Raw genomic sequence first — 15220 nt, 5'->3', positions numbered from 1 at the left:
GTGAATAGCAGGAACTTGGACAATACAAAAAGCTGTTTCCAGAGAGGCTGGGAATGTGCCAATTAAATCTTTGGCTCTCTCTGAGCCCAGCGGCAGTGGGGTGTGAGGGTGCTCTATGACCTGGCTGATGCAGTGCGTGTTTTGTTTCCTGCTAGAGTCTCCATGCTTGGGAAAGCAGAGGGGGTAAAAAGAACCCCATGCTGAGTGCTGGCAGACACCCAGGTTAGTCACAGCCAAAGCATCACCTTGTAAACAGGAAATGCTGGATACATGTGTGGGGGAAACTATCCCTCGGTTGTGTGTGCTGCGCATGGGAAATTGCAGCAAGAAGCAGGGGACAGATAGTGGCAGGAGGAGGGAGGTGTTTCCAGCTGGGGTTTGGGGTGATGGGGGAAGCATGAGGAAGGGGAAGGCCAGTTCACATGGCTGAGGTCAGGCAGCATGGCAGCCTTCAGGAAGATGCTTGTCCTGAAGATCCTTGTGCATCCTTTATTTCATCCTTTAGGACTAGGCAAGTCCTAAATTGGTGCAAATCAGCCCCCATGCTCTGGTATGGACCCAGAGGTGCGCGCTAGCCCCCGGGCTCTGCAGTGAGGGTGTCCTGTGTGTGCAGGTGGCTGTGGAGCAGCTGCCAGAAATACAGCTTGATGTGGTTTTATAATAGAGTACTGTGATCTCTGAGCCATGCTGTGCTTTTGTGTGCTCCATCCTGAGCTGAGCAGAAGATCCCCACGTGGATCCAGGCTCTCCAGCATGGACATGCTGGCTGCAGCCCCTGGAATCAGGGATCTTGCTATGTGTCGGTGGAGAGTGGTCCCTTCTACCATCACTGCTAATGCGTGGGGGAGAGAGTGAAGGCAGCCTGGCTCTGACTTGAAACCATCCAAGTATAGAGCTGAGCTCTTGCCCTCCGGAGAGCAGTGTTTTCTGTGGATGCTGTTCCAGAAGGGATTAATTAAGTAAATTAATAGGCTAAATGATGGTTTATGTTAAGTTGTGTGAGGCTGTTTGTGTAGACAATAAGGTCAGAGGTGCTGTGATCACGTGAGCTTTAAGGTCCCTTCCAACCCAAACTAGTCTGTGATTCTACAATCCTTGCTGTGTGGGTTCTCTGTAGGCAGCCAAATACGGGAAGGTGTTCCCACAACTCTTCCCTTGTGTAGGAGTGTTTTTAACACACCAGAGCAGAGTCCTAGTAGGAGTAATGATGAGGAGCAAGCAAGAAGAATAAATGTTTTTTAAAAGCCATTTCCTAAGCGGTATCACCAGCCTGCTCTGTATTGCAGCTGCGCCCTCTCCATGTCGTAGTGTGAGGTGTTTGCAAACAAGTGGTGCTCCCTGGCCTGTCATTCACCCATGAGTGTGGGGCTTTGTGCCTGTATGGCACCCATGGGCAGCGGTTGGGGTCTCTCAGTGCAGTGGGTTCCTCTCTGAAGCTGGGGATACCCACTGGAGGCACAGTGTGCTTTCCCCACGGCAGGACCCTATGCTGCTGAGAGCATCCCGAGCGCAGCAGGAGCACATACAAAGGAAGATGCACAGAGCCTGCGCCAGGCCAGAGCGGTGGGACTGTACCCAGAAAAGTGTGTTCCTGCTGGTTTGTCCTGGGAGAACTGGGAACAAACAAACTGGGGCTCCACTGGGGTCATTGCACAGGTCCCTGAAGGAAGAAGCTCTTTGTTATGTTTAGTTTTGCTGTTCAGGGCTCTTCTCTTGCTCTGCCTAATGTCATAGAATCACAGAGCGGTTTGGTTGGAAGGGACCCTAAAACTCATCCAGCTCCAATCCCTGCCACGGGCAGGGACACCTTCCACTGGAGCAGCTTGCTCCAAGCCCCTGTGTCCTGCCTGGCCTTGAACACTGCCAGGGATGGGGCAGCCACAGCTTCTCTGGGCAGGTAACCATCCCCAGGGAAACATGTAGGGAAGGACAGGATTATGAGCATGGTGAGGCACTGACATGGTTGCCCAGAGAATGTGAGAAGTTGTCTTATTATGTTTCCAGTTTCCAGAGGAAATCCTATGTTTCATACCAGAAGCCACATTGCACTGTCAGTGCAATGACCATGTACTGTCAGGGCAGGGAGAGATGAAGCAGGTCTTCTCGATTGACACCTGCTAAGCAGGCACATAGTCATCTGGGCCTGTGTCCACCAAACCATGGGTATTTCTAGGGTTTTCTTAGCTCTGTTTGTAATCACCAGGAGCCTTTGTGTCTCTGTGCCTCTGGGAAGAAAGGAGATGATTGTATTTGCCCATTGATCCTGCTCCTCTGTTTGAAAGCAGAGTTGTGCAGACCTGCAGAAGGGCAGTGTCCTGTGTGCCTCCTGGTAATCCTCTGTTTGTCCACAGCTGATTCTTCTCTTACACACAGCATGAAGGTCAGATTCAAACCTCCTCTTTGCCCTGCCAGTATAGCTGCAGCTGTGGGATGAGGAGAAGGAGGGACTGCTGGCCACAGGATGTTCCCCAGGTGTCTGACTGACACTGCTCTGTGTGGGCTTCAGCAAGTCAACAACAATGGGTGCTCATTCCAGACCTGGGCACCCTGCTGCTCAGAGGAAGAAGATTTCAGGTCATCTAAATTCCCTCCCCCTTCTCTGCTGGGCTGCACATCACTCAGCACATCATGCTGCTCTCCGCCATAGGTGCCAGTGTCATTGAGATGACACTGTGTTTGAACGGGGATGTTGTCTCGCCACTGATTGCAGGGTCTGTCCTGAGTGCCCCTCTTCAATCAGACATACCAATTCCCACGTCTATCTTTAGAATCGTTTCCTTAACTGTTATTGCCCATCAAACTTTGGCTTCAGCTTGAGAGTGTTTGGAGGTCTCTGTGCCATGGGTTCAGCTCAAGGCTGCTTGGGTTGTGTTCCTCGATGTCTTTCAGCCTTTGATTGTTCTCTGGTGTTGCCCTACGCTCAGTGAGGGGAGCTCTGTGAATGATTTGTGCTGGTACAAACAGCAGCAAGGTGCTGTGGTGCTTCATTACCGCTGGCCTTCCTGATGAAGGGTGGCTGCACACATACTCAGCCTCAGCTCATTTGCAGACAATTCCTGTACTGCTCCCTTGATCCTTAGATGAGAGCAAGTACTAGCTTATTGTTACTGCTTCCCATTGGCCATAAAGCCAGAGCAGGGGGGCTCTCTGGGGTGACTGTGCTCTCCTGGGACAGCAGATCAGAATCCAGATGAGGCTTCAGATGGATCTATTGGAGTGGCACAGTACACGCAGCGTGGGCTTTGAGTGAGGACGTGGAAGAGTGGCGTGTTCCCAGTACCAAGAGGCATTAATGAAACATGTTCCTCGTATTGACTTGTTCTGAACTGTCACCTATGGCTATGGCAGCTGCCTTCACAGCACTGTGCAACATGTACTGATGTGCATCTAGTAAAATCAGTTCACCCTGGAGAAGGGAAGGCTTCAAGGAGACCTTAGAACAGCTCCAGGGCCTAGAGCGGCTACAAGAAACCTGGAGAGGGGCTTTGGACAAGGACCTGTAGGGCCAGGCCAAGGGGAATGGCTTGAACCTGCCCGAGGGGAGACTGAGATGAGCTCTCAGGCAGAAGCTCTTCCCTGTGAGGGTGCTGAGGCGCTGGCACAGGGTGCCCAGAGAAGCTGTGGCTGCCCCATCCCTGGCAGTGCTCAAGGCCAGGTTGGACACAGGGGCTTGGAGCAAGCTGCTCCAGTGGAAGGGGTCCTTGCCCGTGGCAGGGGTTGGAACTGGATGAGCTTTAAGGTCCCTTCAACACAAACGAGGCTGGGATTCTGTGATTATTGAGGAATAAACCCCACTCTGCACAAGGGGAATTTGTGGATCTCCCATAGCAGTTCTGGTGCTGCAGCTCTATGTGGGTGCTGCTGGATCCCAAAAACATGTCTTTAAATCAGAGCAAATGCTCCCCATGCAGGTGGGGTCATGGTTACCTGCATTTCTGCTTTACAGACTGAAGGGTCTCTTCTAAAAATGCCTTGCACTCACTAACAGTTGAGCTGCAAATCCTTTTGTGCCCTGTGCATGCATCTGCCTTGTAGCGAGATGTCAGCCCGCGCAGGCTTCTCCCCAGGAGCTTCAAACCCCCGTGTTTCACATGTTGGCTTCTCCTGCCTACCTGGGACCTAAGCAAGCTGCTAATTGTTGTGCAGATGTCATCTTCCAGGCAGGCATGAGGTTGTAGGCTTTAAAAAAGCTGAACTGTCATTTGCTACCAGCCTTCTCAGTACACGTGAGCTCTATTTTTACGGGATTGTGCATTTTCTTCCAGCCACTGCTTTGCTGAATTCCTTTTTCTTCTTGTTTCTTTTCATTTCCAGGCTTGCAGGTAAAGTTTTAGGGATACATCTATTTTTCATCATCCTACTTTTGCTACTAGTTTTATAACTGGAAAGAAACTAAACCCAAAAATCTCTCTCCAGTGTTAAAGTAGGAGTTTGCTCTGAAGTGACTTGAGGGGGAGCTGTGTGTCATGGTCAGTCTGAGATTGGGCTCCTGCTGTGCCACTGGCCAGAAGAGCATGTAGATCTTGTGGGAGCCGATGGAGTTGGAGCCCCTGAATTCTGTTCTGGAATTTCCAGCTCAGGAGCTTGGGTGCTGGTTGTAGCCTGGTTGTGCCTGGCAGTGCCCCAGGAAAGATGGAGGCTCCAACTGCAGGGTTTCTTTGCCTGTCTTCTGGAAATAGTCCAGAGGAGGCCACGGAGATGCTGGGAGGGCTGGAGCAGCTCTGCTCTGGAGCCGGGCTGAGAGAGCTGGGCTGGGGCAGCCTGGACAAGAGAAGGCTCCTGAAGGGGAGACCTGAGAGCAGCCCCAGTGCCTAAAGGGGCTGCAGGGAACCTGGAGAGGGGCTTTGGACAAGGGCCTGTAGGAACAGGCCAAGGGGAATGGCTTGAACCTGCCAGAGGGGAGACTGAGCTGAGCTCTTAGGCAGAAGCTCTTCCCTGGGAGGGTGCTGAGGCGCTGGCACAGGGTGCCCAGAGAAGCTGTGGCTGCCCCATCCCTGGCAGTGCTCAAGGCCAGGTTGGACACAGGGGCTTGGAGCAAGCTGCTCCAGTGGAAGGGGTCCCTGCCTGTGGCAGGGGGCTGGAACTGGATGAGCTTTAATGTCTCTTCCAATCCAAACCATTCTATGATACTTTGATACCAAGCACCAGGTCAGAAATGCAGGGTGGCACTTTCATGCACTGTGAATTAAGCAGGGGATCTCATTGCTGAGGGATTCTATGGGTGTCAGATGCTTCAAAAGCAATTACTGGGAGTACCAAAAATCTCCTTGATCTGGATTGAGCTCAAAGACAGAGGCTGCTGTTCAGGAAAACCCTGGGTTGGGAGGTTTTGGAAGATGCAGAAGTGCATCAGATGTATTGCTATTTGTACTCCCTGTTCTGCTTTGCTTTTGGCTAAAGCAAAACGAAGCAGAAAGACAAAGAAGTGACAAACAGAGTGGGGAGGCAGATAGCAATAAAGGGGTGTGGAGGGAGAGGACTCCAGTCCCTGTGTGTCCTTGAAGTCTTCTGGGGGCAGAGGTCCTTTGGTGGCAGGAGCTGGTGTTTGGTGCACCCGTGAGCAAGCTTTCTGTGGAGTAGAAGATGATTGCTTCCAGAAAGGAAAATATCTGTGATATGATCCTGATGGACGACAAAGGCAGAAAGAAGGATATTTAGGACTGCATGGGAGGAAATTCTTTAAAACCTGGTTAGGAGTAGGAGCAGACTTGATGGAGGGATGAGTAATGAAGGAGTGTTTGAACGGAACTAATCAGTCCCATCTTCTTTCAAAAGACCTCATTTAGTTTAATTTAGCAGCTTGTAAATTTAGAGCCAATCAAAGGAAATACTTGTCGAGGCTGTGTGCTGGCAGGCTGCTCCACTGCCTAGCCCAGCGTGAGGAGCAGCGAGCTGCAGGCTGGAGGTGGATTGAAAGCCCCGTGTTGCGAGGCAGCGGGGGCACGTGTGAGCGTGGTTACACACGGAGCTGTGGGAATACGAGCTCCATGCCAGGAGCAAGACAAGAGCAGGACGCCGCTTTGTTTCCTCATCTCTTGTGCAGTAGGTGGTGTGTGGTCGGTTGAGGGGGCTGTGTGCCATGGGATTGCTTCGTGGTCCATGCAAGCAGAGCCGGAGCTGGCTCTCAAGCTCACAGTCTGGGTGAGCCAGTGCTCTGAGCAGTAGAGGAAGGCAAGAACGACCAAGTAGACCTTGTTGGCTGCTGCTTGAAATGTTCTTTTCCTAAAGAGAAGCCTACGTGTGGGTTTATCACAGGCTCACAGAATGGTTTGTGTTGAAGGGACCTTAAAGCTCATCCAGTTCCAACCCCTGCCATGGGCAGGGACCCCTTCCACTGGAGCAGGTTGCTCCAAGCCCCTGTGTCCAACCTGGCCTTGAGCACTGCCAGGGATGGGGCAGCCACAGCTTCTCTGGGCACCCTGTGCCAGCGCCTCAGCACCCTCACAGGGAAGAGCTTCTGCCTAAGAGCTCAGCTCAGTCTCCCCTCGGGCAGGTTCAAGCCATTCCCCTTGGCCTGTCCCTACAGGCCCTTGTCCCAAGCCCCTCTCCAGGTTTCCTGCAGCCCCTTTAGGCACTGGAGCTGCTCTCAGGTCTCCCCTTCAGGAGCCTTCTCTTGTCCAGGCTGCCCCAGCCCAGCTCTCTCAGCCTGGCTCCAGAGCAGAGCTGCTCCAGCCCTCATAGCATCTCCGTGGCCTCCTCTGGACTCGCTCAAGATTAGATAAACCCCTGCCCTCTGAGGGCTGGTAGCTGTATTTAATTTGAATTAACGCAGCTACTTCTGGTCTCAAAATGAGGCACGGGCAGAAAAAGCCTTTGTGGGATTGCACTGATTTTTATTTTCCACTGTAGTTGTTATCCAGGGCACTAACACAGTGATTTTAAAACAGACTTACAGGTCTCTTCATATTTTCCAGAGACAGATAACCCCCTATGGGGTCAATGTAAGGTACTTTGTCATTACCTGTCACAAACAACATTAGCAGTAAAATCGTCAGTTCCTGCTGTCGACTGCCCAAGGAGCCCCATGTGCTAACACCTCGAGGTGCTCTGTTTCCTGCAGTGTCGCACCCCTGAACCTGTGCTGTGTTGTATGATGTGATGTGTAATGTCACCTGTGAAAATGTGGATTACAAACATGGTTGATTTTGTTTTTTCCTTTGCCTTTCAGGCTGGTGGCAATGTCTCGTGGGGCTGGTCTCTCCACTGCTGCCAGAGTCAACCTGCTGCTCTTGGTGGTCTCTGCAGTGTTCTCCTGGTCAAGCCTAAGCGACAGAGTGCCTGTAAGTGTTGGCTGCTCTTGCTGAGAGCCCTGCTTGCCAAGGCCTGTCCAGCCACCAGAGTCTCTGGTGGGGTGACGGCCTTTCCTGATCCCTCTGTGGCACTGAGCATGGTGTTGCAGCGATTGGTGAGCCCCTCTCCACAGCAGATCTTGAATACCAACATTACTGAAGGGCTTCTTTGGGCTTGCCTCACCCCAGGCGACTGAGAATATGCTCAGTCCGGAGGGTTTGCAACAGGAGCAGTGTACCTCAGGCAGCTGCCTTGTTTGCTGGATGTCCCTTTTCCTCTTTGAAGTTATCACATATTCCCCTGTGGCAGGAAGCAAAGCTAACAATGCAGTGTAGTGGCAAGAAGAGGGATGGAGGTGGTCTCAATTAGGTTCCTAGCTGTGCCTCTGAGTCACTGCAAGTGAGTCAGGCTTAGAAGAGCATCCTCACGGGTCCTTGTGTCCCACGTGCGTGGATTTTGCTACTTGTGTTATTTTGAAGCTGCAGTTGAGGTGAGCAGATGCTGTCTGCCCTTTGCATTGTACAGGAGTGCAGAACTGCCCTGGTTTGGAGTCTGCTGCTGAGCCCCAGGTGCCAGTCCCTCTAGATGTGAGACCTGGAAAGCTTCCTTAAGGAAGCTTGGGCAATACCGAGTTCTGGATTTCTAGTTTAATTAATGCTGTGGGTTAAAACAGGGGTTCCCCAGCGACACTGGCTTAGGGGATCACAACCCTGTGTCCCTGAACACTCATTCCTGCCTTAGAGCTGGAACTTGCTGGGCTGTTGGTTGTGTGATGCAGTGGTCTGGGGGCTGTGCTATGAACAAATACAAAGGACAGGTTACAGTATAAATACTAGAATCACAGTATCTCAGACTGGTCTGAGTTGGAAGGGAGCTTAAACCTTATCCAGCTCCAACCCCCTGCCACAGGCAGGGACACCTTCCACTAGAGCAGCTTGCTCCAAGCCCCTGTGTCTGACGTGGCCTTGAACACTGTGCCTCAGCACCAGCCAGTGCCTTGGGCCCACCTGGGGTTGTGTAGTGGTGAGGCAATGTATCTTTATTTCAGGGAGGAGGCTGGAGATAGAGCCTGGATTGGCAGGCAGCCTAACACCAAGTGCAGATGGGATTAATGCAGTTTCTTCCCTGTGAGAGTGGTGAGGTGCTGGCACTGTTTGTAATTGGATGAACTTTAAGGTGCCTTCCAACCCAAACCATTCTGTGATTCGGTGGGTGATAACTCCTCCTACCGTGGCTCCATGGTGGTCCCAGCTCTCCTTTATTGCAAACAGGCTGCAGGTTGTCTCAAACACTCCCTGCTGAGGTTTTCAGCTTGTTGCCATTGATGTCAGACTGTTAAGCAAGGAGGCTTTTTGCCTTTAAAGAGATATTGGTTGTTCTTTAGAAAACATCTTTCTTCCTCCTATTTTAATTACAAAAACAAACTGAAAAGGCTTCTACCTAATTTCTCTGTAAGTGAAGAACTGCTTGTGTGTTGTTGCCCATTTTTTCCAGACATACAAATGAAAATGGGGTGTTGCAGAGCAAACTGTGGTCCAAGCAGTGACAGGAACATTTAAATGCACCAAATCACACCCTTTTATCTGTACTGAACATTTAGACCATGACACTGCTCTTAAGCAGAGCTGGTAAACATCAGCTATCTCCATTATAGGTTTCAACAGATACCACACTGGGAGGCCTATTGGTAAATTTACAATAGCTTGTTTAGTGAAGTCCCTCTTGGATAATAATATAGCAGTGTAAATAAGCTAAATAATAACTGCTCTGACTCATTTATTTTTACTCCTGTTGAGTGTTGGCTCAGAAAACGTTAACATTGATTTTCATCTGCAGAACCTGCCTTTTTATGGTTATGATTGTTACTGAGCTTCCAGCATTTGTCAGGATTTTAACAATTTCAAGCCTCTGATGCACTAAGTGAAGGCAGGAGTTCAGCTCTGTTTTCCCATGCGTTTCCTAAATTTCAATCCCTTTTGACAGCTAAAATAAAAACATTCCATAGGTTTGTCAACCGTCTTCATGCGTTCCCACTGTCGCTGCTAATCGCACGCGTTTTGCTCAGGCTGACATTTCTCTTCCTCAGAAACACTCTCCTAGGCTGGATAATGGATATTTATATGCAAAGCACTGGATTCTGCCAGAAAATGTGCATGCATCTTTTCTGCCTTCACTTCTTCCACTTCTTGGGAAGAACACAGCCTGAAGTTCCCAGTTAACCTCTTCATTGACTTCTTTTTTTTTTTTCCCCAGTGCAGTCATTCTAAAGATTAATACCAAAACACTTCTCCAAGTGAGCTGTAACTTATGCTAATTGCCAACAATTAGGAGTAATCTTTCCCTATAGGCTGGTGATGTGAAATTATTCAGTGGTGGCATTCGTGGCGATACTGGAAGCTGATAATACTCCCTGTAACAGGAATGGAGCTGTGTGGACAATTAGCCTGGACCAGCTTATCTGTGAAAACCAGAATAGCAAAGACCTGCTCCCCAAGCAGTTAATAGCTGGTCTGAGATAGCACGAGGTCATTAGTTACTATTACTATGCACTCTCAATAATTGTATCCGTTGTGGTTTTACATGACTCCCACCAGCTCCCTGGGGAGACATTCCAGTGAGTAGCGAGGTTTCCCTCTCAGCAAGGATTTCTGTTCCCTGCTTTTCATGCTCGTTTCTTGCCTTTGCCTAATGTTGTACCACTCGTGGTAGCTGATCTGCCACACCTCTGCCATTCATAGAATCCCAGCCTCGTTTGTGTTGGAAGGGACCTTAAGGCTCATCCAGCTCCAACGCCTGCCACAGGCAGGGACCCCTTCCACTGGAGCAGCTTGCTCCAAGCTGCTGTGTCCAACCTGGCCTTGAACACTGCCAGGGATGGGGCAGCCACAGCTTCTCTGGGCACCCTGTGCCAGCGCCTCAGCACCCTCACAGGGAAGAGCTTCTGCCTAAGAGCTCATCTCAGTCTCCCCTCGGGCAGGTTAAAGCCATTCCCCTTGGCCTGTCCCTACAGGCCCTTGTCCAAAGCCCCTCTCCAAGTTTCTTGTGCTGCTCTCGCAGTGTAGGTGGTGACTGAATCGCTGTCTCATTGTTTTAAGCCTTGGAGGACACGGGGAATGGGTGAAGGGAAGGATGCTCTTGTTCTTATCGTGTGGGCAACGTGGTGTGTTTTCCCCATGTCCTAATTTGGAAATAGCTGAACTATTTTAGCTGAAATCTTCTCCAAGCCTGAAATAAGTGCATTTAAGAAAAAAAAACCCCAATGCTCGAGGCGTTCCACTCGCGTGGAAAATTTCAGCTGGAAAAGTTAAAAGTTTGACATATTTTTAGGCAAGGGAAAATGGGGTCTTATAACGTTACACAACCCTAAGAATAGCCAGGGCTCCTGGCTCTGGCTGGAATATAGGTGAGGTTCTGTGAAACCCGGTTTGAAACCTGCCGCCTCTGCTGGCGTCGGCACTAAGCCGCGTTGCTTTGTTCAGCACAACTGTCATGCTGGTTATGCATGTTTAACCTTTAATATACTTGAAATCTAAATTTAACCATGTGGAAAGAATTTTGGATGTGAAAAAAAACCCTAAGAAATCTGCTGGCAAGGGAAAAAATTTTGTATTCTCAGCCGGCACTAAATTACCCAGATGCAATTGCTAATGAGCTGAATCTCTTCTATCCAAAAGGAGTTTGCCCTTACAAAAATAGAAGAGAGCGACATAAAAGATGACAGTGGGAAAGAGGTGGTAGCGGAAGATGATGCTGATCCAGAAGACCTGGAAGTGTTTTACCCCACACATCAGTGGCAAGCCCTCCGTCCAGGTAACAGACTGAGCATCCCTCTGAACCCCCTCCTGCCAGCACCGACAGGGCCCTGCAGAAACTCCGATGCCTGTTTGTTCCCATGCTGATGCTTTCTATTGCTGCTGTTCTGATAAAGAGGTATGGGCTCAGTGACCCGGGGCAGGAGACCATCACCGAACCACTGGCCACAGGAGCCGTTGCTGCAGTGCTTTCAGCTCCCTGGAGCAGGTCGAGTGGGCTGCCAGTCACACTGGAGGGGGTGACGTGTCTCTGTCACTAGCTCAGAAGCCCTTTGTACCCTTGTCAAGGGACAGATTTTCTAATGTTTGCTGGCACATGGTATCCCAGGGCTGCTGTGCTCTGCTGTGGGCTGGGGAATGCTGCTCAGTGGCAATCTGATTAAGAACCGTCCATGTAACACCACACAGCTGTCTAACAATGGGTTTTCTGTTCCTTGGCTGTTTGAAATCCAGCTTTTATCCCTATCTGTACATCCCACCAAAAATATCTCTTCCCTTTTTTGGGTTGGTCTCTTTTATTAGATGTGTATGGGATATGGATGGTGAGGGAACACCAACTGAGCAGGCTGGCTTCACTGCAAAAACCCATGTGCTGGGAAGGGCTCTGGAGAGGCTAAGCCCATTGAAACACACCCAGCTGCCTGTGTGCACACGTATTTTGGCAATTAGGATGATCAGTAAGCCTGCCTGCCTCTGGGGTCTTGAACAAGGTATTTAATCCACTTGTGTTCTGTGTCCTCATGTATATGCAGGTGTAATACCTTCCCACCTCTGAAGGGTGAACTAAGTAGTAATTAATTTTTATAAAGCGCTCTGAGTGTAAGAGCTTTATCCTGTGCTCAGTATTATCATGGAATGAATAAATATGGGATCATTTGTCTTGAAATTTCTGCCAGATATAGCAGAACCACTTTTCTAAATGTAAATCTTTGTATAACAAATGTCTAGCAAAAGCCCTAAATTTCACACAGCTGCAGTATATACATATATTCCATTTTTGTACCATTATGTATGGAAGGCGTGTGGTGCCCCTGCTCAGTATTCAGACCGGCAGATCCCCACCACCCTCATTGAAGCAGAATATGTATATACCTGCAGACCTTAAAAACACCATTGCTCGTTTTCATAGAATCCCAGACTGGTTTGGGTAGGAAGGGACCTTAAAGCTCATCCAGTTCCAACCCCTGCCACAGGCAGGGACCCCTTCCACTGGAGCAGCTTGCTCCAAGCCCCTGTGTCCAACCTGGCCTTGAGCACTGCCAGGGATGGGGCAGCCACAGCTTCTCTGGGCAGCCTGTGCCAGTGCCTCAGCACCCTCACAGAATCACAGAATCCCAAGGGTTGGAAGGGACCTCAAAAGATCATCTAGTCCAACCCCCCTGCAAGAGCAGGGTAACCTACAGTACATCACACAGGAACTTGTCCAGGCGGGCCTTGAATATCTCCAGTGTAGGAGACTCCACAACCCCCCTGGGCAACCTGTTCCAGTGCTCTGTCACTCTTACAGTAAAGAAGTTCTTCCTGATGTTAACGTGGAACTTCCTATGCTCCAGTTTACACCCATTGCCCCTTGTCCTATCACTGGATATCACTGAAAAAAGCCTAGCTCCATCATCCTGACACCTACCCTTTACATATTTGTAAACATTGATGTGGTCACCCCTCAGTCTCCTCTTCTCCAAGCTAAAGAGACCCAGCTCCCTCAGCCTCTCCTCATAAGGGAGATGTTCCACTCCCTTCATCATCTTTGTGGCTCTGTGCTGGACTCCTTCAAGCAATTCCCTGTCCTTCTTGAACAGAGGGGCCCAGAACTGGACGCAATATTCCAGATGCGGCCTCACCAAGGCTGAGTAGAGGGGGAGGAGAACCTATCTTGACCTACTAACCACTCCCTTTCTAATGCACCCTAAGATGCCATTTGCCTCACAGGGAAGAGCTTCTGCCTAAGAGCTCATCTTAGTCTCCCCTCGGGCAGGTTAAAGCCATTCCCCTTGGCCTGTCCCTACAGGCCCTTGTCCAAAGCCCCTCTCCAGGTTTCCTGCAGCCCCCTTAGGCCCTGGAGCTGCTCTAAGGTCTCCTCTTTCAGGACCCTTCTCTTCCCAAGGCTGCCCCAGCCCAGCTCTCTCAGCCTGGCTCCAGAGCAGAGCTGCTCCAGCCCTCGCAGCATCTCCGTGGCCTTCTCTGGCCTTGCTGCAACAGCTCCACGTCCCTCGTGCTGTTGCCCCAGAGCTGGACCAGGACTGTGGTGGGGGGGGAGTCCCCAGGGTGCAGCAGAGGGGCAGGATCCCCTCCCTTGGCTGCTGCTCACGCTGTTGGTTCAGATGTGCTTTTCCCTTGCTCATGTGTCTTGTTCCATGTTATTTTTGTAGCATTTACATGTTGGGCATGTACAGTGAAAAGCTTGTGGAAGTGGGGAGCTTGTCAGCATTCACGTAGAAGAATTTCAGTGTCTCTTGTAGACGGGTTGAATGCTGGCCTGTCTCATTGTCTAGCTGCTACAGATCCTCATTTCAGGTGTGTGTGCAGGTCTGGGGAGGGACATGTCAGGAAGAGGAGTCTTCCTTTGTCTTCCCCTGCTAGCCTGGGCTTTGGCCTTCTCTTGGTTTCTCTGAAATGAAATCTTGTGTGTGGTTTGTGGATTTTAGCACTTGTTCCCTGAAGCAAGGCTGGGGAAGCTGCTGCCAGAACAAGCCCATCCCTGCGGCTGCTGACCTTGAAGGTTTCCCTGTTGCCAGCACAAGGTGATGCTGGGGATGAAGCTGATCTGCAGGATGAGGGAAGCAGTCCTGTGCAAGGGACGTGTGTGCTGGTCCTTCAGCAGACACGCACATTGGCAACGTGTCTAATCCAGTGGCTCTGCCTTTTCTGACGGTTTCTGCTGTGATTTCAGTCACCTGCAGCTGAGCACAGTCCTGGCTGGTGTGTGCTCAGCACGGTGCTCAGAAGCTTGTATTGTGCTTCCCACTTCTGCTGGATGCCCCACACTGTCTTCCTTTGTATCTGTGCAGCAAATAGGGTCAGTTTCTTCTGGGGAAGAAAATGTTGTGATTTAAAATGTGGATCTTCAGGTTTGAATTGTGGAAGGGAGCTCAGAGTTGTGTTTCTCCTGTTTCATCTTGTTCCTGTTCTCAGGATTTTTGTGCTTCTGTCCAGTCATGCAGTTGCTCATCTTTTATACATGGATTTCCACTTTTGCTCTGCTGTTTTTCTAGTTCCCTGTTGCTAATTGCATCAAACTGTGTTTCCGCTGAGACTGCAGCAGTGTCATCAACCTGTAACCTGTCAAATCCCTCCACCAAATTCAATTGTTCTTGTATATGTAACACTGCTTTGTGCGATTGCTCCCTCGCTGCCTACAGTGTGAGCTGGATTTTGATCAAGTGCTCTCTTGCACTTCAAGCACGCTTCAAGCTGCTGGAGGTAGCTGGATGCAGACACAGAGAGACAGTTACCCTAAGAATTCTGCTGCCTGTAATCTGGAAGCAAGGAGCTCAGTTGTCTCTTCTGGCAGCCAGGAAGCTGATGGGCTGTCGAAAGGTTGGGGAAACTTCACAGAGTCCTTTAACACTTTGTTAGGTGTTGCTTTTTTCTCCCTTGGCACTAAATAATGCATCAGGGTTAGACAGAAAGGATACGTGCTCCTTGGAAAGTCTTCCAGCACCTCTGTTTTACTTATTTTGAACGCAGAAGGCATCTGCAGGGCTTTTCCTTCTGTTCGTGGTGGGAGTCCATAGGAACTTTCAGCCTATGAGTGGGATTGCAATGTTCTTTGAATGGATGCTCACACCTGTGGTCACATCACTTCTCATGTCAGGTAACAGCTCTACCACAGGCACAGAATTCTAAGTTGTGCCTCCTCTGATGTCTTCTTCCTTTCTGACTGTGCTTTTGCCAGGGGATGGTCCCCTTGTGAGCTGGAAGCTCTGGAGAAGCATGGCAGAGGTGACTTGCTTTTGTTGCTGTCTATGTTAAGCTCTGCCAAGTGTGTGGAGTCTGTCAGCACACAGAACCACCCAACCACTCTGCAAGGTGATGCATTATGGTTATGGCAACCAAAGGCTGATCCTTTGTCTTTGGGGTGGCAGAGAAGAATGGAAGAGTTGGATGGTGTTGACAGT

General features: G+C 50.2%; 1 protein-coding gene across 6 annotated transcripts in view; it reads left to right on the top strand.

Annotated features, from left to right (window-relative positions):
• The window catches only part of SIL1 (SIL1 nucleotide exchange factor), a 100858-nt gene that overhangs the window by 17578 nt on the left and 68060 nt on the right, over positions 1 to 15220 (top strand). For all 6 annotated transcript variants that reach the window (XM_065690224.1, XM_065690222.1, XM_065690223.1 and 3 more), the window contains 2 exons: positions 7169 to 7280; positions 10965 to 11100. In XM_065690224.1, the coding sequence (XP_065546296.1) occupies positions 7179 to 7280; positions 10965 to 11100 (238 nt within the window). In that variant the 5' untranslated portion in view covers positions 7169 to 7178. The remainder of the gene's footprint in view (positions 1 to 7168; positions 7281 to 10964; positions 11101 to 15220) is intronic.

This window comes from Lathamus discolor, chromosome 10 (genome assembly GCF_037157495.1).
Source record: "Lathamus discolor isolate bLatDis1 chromosome 10, bLatDis1.hap1, whole genome shotgun sequence".
Classification (NCBI taxonomy): Eukaryota; Metazoa; Chordata; class Aves; order Psittaciformes; family Psittacidae; genus Lathamus; species Lathamus discolor.
The sequence above is the reverse complement of the archived record's forward strand: the minus strand, read 5'-3'. Positions and strand labels throughout refer to the sequence as shown.